The following is a 9,291-nucleotide window of genomic DNA, read 5'->3' on the forward strand; positions in this document are numbered from 1 at the left end:
TCCGCCTGCCCCCGGCCGGGCCCCGCGCGCCCTCCGCCGCGCCCATGCCGGGCGTTGGGGCGATCGGAGCGCGGTGCAGGCACCGGCCGCGGAGGAGCCCCCGCGAGAAGCCCGAGGCCAAGCCGGGCGAGGCCGGGGCCGCCATGGACGCGGCGATTTGGATCTACCAGTTCCGGCTGATCGTGCTGGGCGACTCCACCGTGGGCAAGTCGTGCCTCCTGCACCGCTTCACCGAGGGCCGCTTCCCCGGGCCGCTGCACTCCGACCCCACCGTGGGGGTAGACTTCTTCTCTCGGCTGGTGGAGATCGAGCCTGGCAAGAGGGTCAAGCTGCAGCTCTGGGATACGGCGGGGCAGGAGCGCTTCAGGTAGGGGATCCCGCCGTCGCCGTCGCCGTCGCCGGCCGCCGGCCTCCGGCACGCCCAGCGCCGCAGCCCCTGGCCCCGGCGCCGTGCTCCCGTCCCTCCACACTGCCCCGGATGCATTGCCGTTCCCCCGGCCCGTTTCACTCCCTGCCTCTCGGCTGCTGTACCCCAAAGATCCCTGTCTGCCGCCCTCCTGTGTCCCCACCCTGCTGCCCGTCACTCCCACCCCACTACAAACCATCATTCTCACCCCAGTGCCCACCATCACCTTCACCCCATTGCCCACTGTCACCCCCACTCCACTGCCCACTATCACTTTCACGACACTGCCCACCATTGTTTTCACCCCACCACCTACTTCTACCCTCACCCTATTGCTTACCATTGCTCTCATCCTACTGCCCATTGATTCCCCTCTTAGCTTCCTCCTTCTGCAACCTTCCCCTTCTCAGCTGTTCTTTCCCTCACAGTTCACTCTACTAGGTTTGCCCTAAAGTCCTGAACCTAGCACAGCAAACCCTCCCCAGAATCTTTTCCTTCTTCCAGCTAGTGATCCCCACTTTCCTCTCCATTTCTTACGTTGTCATCAGAACTCACCCTCCCTACTGCATTTCTGCTCCTTCCCATGCAAACTGGAGAGGCCAGGCCACCTTCCTGCTTTGCTCCTTCTGCAGCACCGCAGCACTGTGAGCACCAGTGCAGCCCTGGCACTGCCAAAGCCACGGGGCAGCAAGGGACAGTCCCCTCCCAGGGTTTCTTCTGCCTTCTGCACCTGCCTGGCACAGATGGCTCCTAGGAGCCTTCACTGATGCTCTGGTCATTTTCAGTGTAGCTGAAATGCTGCACTGAGAGCCAAATCCTTTTTTTTTTTTTTTTCTCCTCTCTGTCAAAAACAGGCAGTAATTTTTACATGGGTTTTAGTTTGGATCTAGGGTTCAGTAAATGTGAATTCAAGCTAGAAGATAGTCTAACTGTCCTGATACATGCTTAACCCACACTCTTCTTATGGGGTTTAGCAATAGGGTTGGAGCGGGTCTCTCACTGATGAGAACAGAGCCCTTTCTGTTCTCTGTCTTCCTCTGCAACAGTTGTGCAGATGCTGGCACTCTGGTGAAGGTGGGATTTCAGCCTCTTGCCAGGGGATGCAAACCCTTTTGTTCAAGCACTACAGTGAAACAAAAAAACTTTCTCAGGCAGGCATGAGTCACAGGCTTACATGTCTCTGGGCGGGCAGGACTCTGAAGGGTCAGTAAAGAAATGACAGTGATCATGGCAAGCTCTTAGCATTTTTCATCCTCAGTGCTTTCCAGCAAAGAACGTGAAATACTTGTAAACAAGTGACTAAGGAAGTGTAATCTCTTCATTTTGAATTTGCTGACAAATAGCCGGGATGGCCAATGACAAGGCACTTGGCTGAAAAGAATGCCAATACGGGGTTTAGCATACATTTTAACTCAGATGATAGCCACTGTGAATGCTCGGGGGATATGCAGTGATGAGTCATGCACTCAGCTGCTTTAACATCTACCTCTGGTGTACATCTGTGTTTTTTTAATACCTAGCAGTTACAAACTGGAGGGAGCAGTTTTAAACATCTGTGTTTGTTTTTCTGCTAGGAGCTTCTTGTCAGTTGTTGTAGCAAATGCCATAGCATTTATTGTGAAGTCTGTTTTATGCTTGCTCAAGAAAACTATAAATATTTTACTAAATTATACACTACAGGTTAAAAACTTGCATATTCTGTTCTCTGCTGATGGAGAAGAGTGCAGATCACAAGCAAGGATTGTCTTGGGGAAGAACTAATTATTCTGAGAAGTAACCTAATTCTGTGGAATGCGAAGCAGCCTGCAGTTCAGATTCCCAGTTCTGCTCTGGTTCACTTGTGCTGGTACTTCAGATGGGGGCAAAACCTGTCTGAAAAACCCCTGGGGAATTCCCTGTGTGCAGTGCCAAAAGCCGGCTGTGTAACAATGCCCACCTCTTGGGACATCGGGACGCCCAGGGACAAGTGAGGGGGGACACACCTGCCATCACACCCTCCTGAAATACAGCACTTATTTTCTTGGGGAAATTCTTTTGGAAAAGTTCTTACCTGCGTCTAGTTAACTGATCCCACCGTATTTGAACTGGATTTCATGCATATTCTTAGAAATAATCCTTAACACACATTGTTTGCATTACTGATCACATGCAGTAATTCTTAATGCTTCCAAAAGAAGGCTAAGCAAACTGCAAATGCTGGTGTTGCACAGTTTTCCTATATTGCTCTGCCAGTGCAGTTACTTATGGCATATACTTTGATAGCAGTGAGGCATCACTAAACAAAAGCTCCCATTGTGCCAGCTGCCATACAGACAACAAGATGATCAGTGCCTCCAACAGTTTACTGCAAAGCACCTGCAGACTTGGTTAGTCCTCGGGTCTGTAAGGGAGACGAAGGTAAATCAGGGATTCACCCGGTTCTTCTTAAGGTTCTTTTGAGGGAGGTTAGCTGTTATTTAGAGCAGCCCACTGCTTTGGTCAATGTGTGTCACATCTGCTTTGCTGTGATTTGTTTGTTTTTTTCCTGTATTTAAATGCAACACAGTTAATTTAAATAATGGAACTGAGTTTACAAGGCAGTGCTGCAAAGATTGAGAGTTTATTTCAGGAAATTAGAGACATACTACTATGGGCATTCTTCAGTTAAATTAACTCACTTTTTAGTATACCATTATATTAACTAGAAACATTCTGTTTCTAATACATTCCTTGAAAATAAAATTATCCTTTTACTTCTTCCTGAGGAAGCTACATGTATTTTCAAACTTACTACCATTGCAGTGTAGTCTTTAGTCCTGGAATAAAAGTAATTCAAAATTAGATAAAGCTTTTAGAAAAAGTTTGGTTCATCTGGTAAAGATCAGTAGGATCATAATGAGAAGAAACACTGTGACTGAATTAAAGTCATCCTAAAGTCATAGGCTGATGTGATTAATACATCTTCCAATTGATTTTCAGAAACAAAATTACTCGGTGGCCTTCCATATTTAATAATGGCATGGGAGCACTGTTCCAAGTTACAAGGGACTTTGTAACCTGTATGTTATGTACAAGGAGGAGGGGAGAAAACAAGAATTGCCTTTTCAATAATGCTTGTATCGATTTTTGTTCCTATCAGATAAAGATGATATAATTAGTTAGGCATTTAACATGCACTGTAGCACACACCCATCATGAACAGGCCGATGCGATGCGAGGAGTGTGCAGCCACACAAATCCCCATTCAGCTCTACAGAGCAGGAAAGCTGCTTCCCTTCACTTAGTGCACAGGAAGAAGGCAGGCTCCCTCCTGAAACAATATCAGCTTGCTCCTCTGACAAAGGCACACACAGACAGGCTGGTTTGGGCACATCCATTAACTACGGCCTTGAGAAGGTAGGGTTCAGAGTCTCCCATGACAGAGAAGCAGGGAGAAAAGGCAGCAGTGGCAGGCTCAAACAGCAGAAGAAAAACAAAGAGCTTTAGGCAGAAAGATAAGACACGTGCATAAAGACAGATGCAGGGCTGGGCTGAAGGGTTCAGTCTACCTTCAATCAAAGTCACAGGCAGATCTGCCAGGTTCCTAATACACAGCTAGTTCTGCTTCCCACTTCCAGCCAGCATCTCCTCTGAAGGGTCTGCAGTAAGGGCCATCCTTACACCGTTGCCATCTTCCCCATTTTAGAAGGAAGGCTGCTGTTTCAGCATTACTTTTTCACCCTGATCCCACCCTGTCCCTAGCTGAAGGCTTTCACTCTGCTAAAGGAAATACTCTCCTCTCCCTCCCTTCCCACAGAAAATGAATTATGGTGCTGCCAGTAACACATTCCCTTCCACAATGCTAGTTTTAAGATGTGTAAGTAGCTGAATCAAAATGCTCTGTACATGGGAAGAGGTTATTTCTAGAATAATTTAGGATCGGCATGGAAATAACTGGAGCAGTGGAAATTTGAACATCCTTTATGTGTAAGCTGGGTAACATCAAACTTCACTTGTCACCAGCTCCTCATCCTGACCTGAAGAACTTGGAGGACCTGGAGATCCTGAAGGACCATGAAGTTCATTCTTCTAAGAAAATGACAAGTAATGGAGTTAAAAACTTCAGCTTGCTTTTAGAAACTGATGTTTCAGCATTTACCAAAGAGTATGATGATGTCAGTGGATTCTCTGCTTGTGAAAGAACAGAGAGGGCCAGTCTGGTTTTGTCTAAGGTCTGTGCTTGGTACCTTGTTTCTGATAGAGTCTTTGAATTCTCCGGAGTGCTCTGCTAGACTGTACTCAATTTGAGGGATTTCCTGAGTGATGCAGTTTGTCTATTTACTAAACCCCATCAGCCTCTTGTTCAGTGCTTGTTCAGTCTGCTGTGGAATACAGATAGCCTTTTTGCATTCATAACATCTTTCCCAAGCAGTTCTACAAGCCCACCAGCTGTTGCTTAGAGAGCCCTTTTTTCTGTTTGTTTATTTCTTTCAAATCTGACTCTTAGCTACATTTGGCAACCCTGGGCTTTTGTACTTGAAGCCTTAACTGTGGATATTTATCTGCTCTGTCTGGGGCACTCATGATTTTTTATACCTCTGTCACATCTCCATCAAGTTTTCTCTTTTCCAGTCTGCAGTGTTGTAGCCAAGTCAGAAATCCTTGTTTCCTGGTCTTTATGATCACTGAGATCTACTGTGCTGTAGGAGAAAAGTGCCTCGTATTGAGGGTTTTTCTTTCAGTCATCAGATAAAGTTTGCTGAGGAACACCTTTTTAAAACACATCAACACAGCAACACATGATACAGCATAACTCCACATAAAAATGCTCAGTAGATAATGCATTGCTTTTTCAGTTTTTTTTTTACTTCACTTACTAATTTTACTTCAACTGCTCATACATTTCTAAAGCATAAATGTTATGCCATGTTATTTTTTTCTTTAAAATTGGTTAGTCTGCTTTCCACTGTTCCAAACCAGATCCCATTTTTGTCACGCATTTTTTCTCTAAAATCACCTGAGTTATTTGGATTTACTCATCTATGTTTGCAACTTCTCTACTGCCAAAAAAAAAAAAAAAAAAACCCAAACCCACCAACAAAAACCAATTAAGAAAACCTGAAACTGATCTTTGTGGTATCTTTATTCAATACTTCACAAAATACAACACGCTTTATTTATGGTCACTTTTCATATCCAGGCTGTTGGAATCCATCTGAGGGTAAGCTTGTGTTGTGTTCACATTCAGACTCTTTGCAGACCTGCTCCATGGGCTGTTGCTGGGAATGCAGAAAAGATCTTTCTGAAATATTTGGAAAACAAACCCTCCATATTACCTAAATCAAACAATTGCAAATGCAGTTTGCTGTGACTAAATGAAGTTATGTTGAGAAATCTAAGCCTTATCTGTGCACTTACCTATCTGTAACGTGACTACTGCTCCTAATTATACTTCAGTGTTCAAACTGTTAGAAAACGCTGCATGAGATGTGATTAACTGAAAATGAGAGGGAGCTCCTTAAAAGGAAGATATTTGTTGTTGTGTAGAGTTAATCCCAATTCAAAATGTTCTGGAGCTGCATTCTCTCCGTAATCATATGATAAAATGGTTCATTCTTGAATATATTATTATTTCAAAAATGACTGTCCATATAGATTTTCTGTCCCATTTCAGTTGGAAAAACGTACACATACACCTTGCTGTATGTTTATGTAACTAATGTTTGCATCCAGTCCTAGGTAGCCAATCATGTTCTTTAAAATGTCTCTTCTCACCTTTTCCTAAGGTGATTAGAGACCTAAAATCTTTTTTTTTTTTCCCTTCTAGAACATATTCAAAATCTTTTCAGAGAAAGGATCTCCTTCCAAAATTAATTCTAGTGAATGGTCTGGAACAGAGTGAGCTGAAAAGTAGAAAACGTCACTACTCTTGGGAGTTTCCTGCCAAAAAAAGAGTAAATGCAATTAATAAAGAGCTTTTCAACCTTCACATGAAAGATCTGCTGGAAGCAGAATTTGTTTTGTCCATGCTGTAAAAAGTTTGTGCCCAGCTCAGCCAATTTTGTGTAGTGCTGCTGGGGAATTTCCTTTCTTAGTATGTTACCTGATGACCTCTGCAAGCACAAATAACAGGGATTACCTGTACAGTTCTTGTGGTCAAACAATTTGTCCATAAGGAATACAAAAGGATTCAGGTTTGTGGACATTAGCCTAAATATTTTATTTTGAAATAACCGATTAGAACGAAGTTAAATGAATGTTTGTGTGAAACTGGATGAGTCGGAGGTTAAGGCTAACAAGCATTTGACAAAATGTATGTAAGTATTATTTTGTGAACACTTGCAACAGTTTGCTAACAAAGAGTGTTTTCAGAATACTCAGCATTCAAAATTGGCACCCAAAATGTTGACTTCAAGAATGTTTAGAAAGTGACTTTTGCATATAAGAAAAAATGAAAAATGAGCATTTAAGTGTGGAAAAGTTAATAAATTCCAATCAATTTCAAAAACAGCAAAGATATTTCATAAACTTACAGTAGATTTAACAAAACTGCCCAGTGGAAAAGTATCCTGTTTCCAAACGAAGTGAAGATGTATTTTAATTTCCCTTTTCTGTTCGTTGTTTTTTTCTCTGCAGATCAATAACACGATCTTACTATCGCAATTCTGTCGGCGGCTTGCTGGTCTTCGACATCACCAATCGACGATCTTTTGAACATGTGAAAGACTGGCTGGAAGAAGCAAAAATGCACGTGCAGCCCTTTCAGATTGTATTTCTGTTAGTTGGACATAAATGTGACTTAGTGTCACAGCGTGAGGTTACAAGAGAAGAAGCAGAAAAACTGTCATCTGACTGTGGTATGAAATACATAGAAACCTCAGCAAAAGATGCCACAAATGTCGAAGAGTCCTTTACAATTCTGACACGAGACATCTATGAACTTGTAAAAAAAGGAGAAATCACAATACAAGATGGATGGGAAGGTGTTAAGAGTGGCTTTGTTCCAAATGTTGTACATTCATCAGAGGAAGCTGTAAAGCCCAGAAGACAGTGCATCTGCTGAATTTGTAGCATGCCAAAGAGCACATCAGGTGTTCAGAAGATGACGCCAACCTAAAGCCAGAATAATAATTCTGAAACAATATTAGATCATGACATAGCTGAATCACAGAATGGTAACTTGCTTTTGTATCCTTCCATCTAATTCATAACTTCATAGAATTTTAAATTTTTTTTTCTTTTAGAGAGTACAATTACTGTGTGGTCTTCAGGAAAAGAAATTATATATTGCTAAAGGAAACATTAATCCTATAGCGAGACACATTGAAAGGGCAATAATCATTAAGACAACATCCTCTCTTGGGCTCTGTATTTTGAGTACAGTTTAAAAACAAGCCTTGCTAGGTGAGGATGAGACGAGCTTTTTACTTTCATTCATTCTGCCTTAGTTTTGAACAGGAAAATATCACACCTTCTACTTTTTTAATGCAATTCTTTACTCAAGTGCAACATTGCTTATCAACATTAAAGTTTAGTGCATTGTAGAATTTCATAAGAACAATAACTAAATAAAGCAAGTTGAAAGAATGTTCCAATAGCATGGATATGACTTTTGATATGACTATGAATACAAGCCTTACTAAAGAAAAAGAATGTTTTAGAAAAGGTGATTTATTTGTATATCGAAAAGGGGAATAGAAGCAATGAAATTTAACAATGAAATTTACTATTGAATATTTTCTGAATTTCCAATGAAACTAAACATTTCATTGTTCACATGTGATCCAGCTGCTTTTTGAGTACTGTACAAAACAGGTTACCCAACTACTTGAGTTCCATTTTGGAAGCCAAGTCCTCAGCTGGATGATGATCACAGCCACACCGATACCTAAAGAATTATGTTAATTTACACAAGTACGTTCCATATTAGCTTTAAAAAATAGAACTACTTCTATCTAGAAGTAAAAATAAATGTTCAAGTGCTGCAACCCGTGGGGTTCCAGGGTCTGAATTTTAGCAGAGTAAGGATTAGTTTGGTCTCAGCCAGTAAATGTAAATAAAAGTTTTAAAGCCAAAATTGTTAGAGTGTTTGAAGAGGAAAGGATTTCTCAGTTAATACTTGGCTACAAACAGAAAGCTGGAGAAGCACTATTCTAAGAGAGCAACACACAGTAGCTTTTAATAATAATAATAGGAAAAATCTGTGGTCGTGTAGCATTTTGCTGAGCTTGAGGTCATCTTCCTACTACTTCTCTGAATATAACTTACAGTAGCTTTACACAAACTATGCCCTATATGTGTAGCACTTAAATACCAAATAAGTCTATGTGTTTTTTTTATCTCTAGTGCTATAATAAGATGACTTGATCTCCAGAGTTGATAAGCACCCACAGTTTATCTGGGCATACTCACAACCTCTGAACATTAAGTCAGTTATCTTCATATGAAGATATATCAGGCTACAGTTCTCTGTTTTTGACACCAGAACAAGTTTATCTAATCTTAATTTTTTCTTCAACAAACATAGAATCAGTTTTCCTTCAGATTACTTTAAGTCTTTTAGCAATCCTTTTGTAAATAGTAATGCAAATTGTTTGATTCCAGTTAATTTATTCATTTAGGGCCACTAAAATTATTGACTTCAAAAGGAACTGAAAGGTTAATTTTTCAATAGCCTGAGTCTTACTTGCACTGAGGCCCAGTTATACTGTCATAGAAAGGTACAGAGGCCTTAATATAAACAGGGATCAGCCTTAATTCATGAGCAATTAAAACAGTTAGCTAATTCTAGTCACACCATGCCACACAGCAATTGCTGTGAGTCTTATTCTCTATTAAACTACACTTTTTAGTCATTTACAGCAGTTCCATTTTTGTTTGAGGGTGGTTCAGGCACTCTTTAAGTAAATGTAAATGACTACAGATGC

The 9,291-nt window shown here is 41.5% G+C and overlaps 1 protein-coding gene across 1 annotated transcript; it reads left to right on the plus strand.

Annotated features, from left to right (window-relative positions):
• The first annotated feature begins 44 nt into the window (after window positions 1-44).
• Window positions 45-7,917, plus strand: RAB39A (RAB39A, member RAS oncogene family). The gene is made up of 2 exons (XM_042867333.1): window positions 45-367; window positions 7,001-7,917. Exons 1-2 carry the CDS (start codon window positions 45-47, stop codon window positions 7,425-7,427), a joined length of 750 nt encoding a protein of 249 aa, XP_042723267.1. The 3' UTR covers window positions 7,428-7,917.
• Window positions 7,918-9,291: the final 1,374 nt, after the last annotated feature.

This window comes from Lagopus leucura, unplaced genomic scaffold, assembly GCF_019238085.1.
Source record: "Lagopus leucura isolate 7727_CA_CO unplaced genomic scaffold, USGS_WTPT01 Super-Scaffold_100001, whole genome shotgun sequence".
Classification (NCBI taxonomy): Eukaryota; Metazoa; Chordata; class Aves; order Galliformes; family Phasianidae; genus Lagopus; species Lagopus leucura.

Excerpts from the sequence above, each read along its gene's own strand:
- RAB39A (XM_042867333.1), top strand. The coding sequence starts at position 45 with ATGCCGGGCGTTGGGGCGATCGGAGCGCGGTGCAGGCACCGGCCGCGG. Across the intron at positions 368-7,000 it reads GCGGGGCAGGAGCGCTTCAG|ATCAATAACACGATCTTACT; the intron begins GTAGGGGATCCC and ends TTTTCTCTGCAG.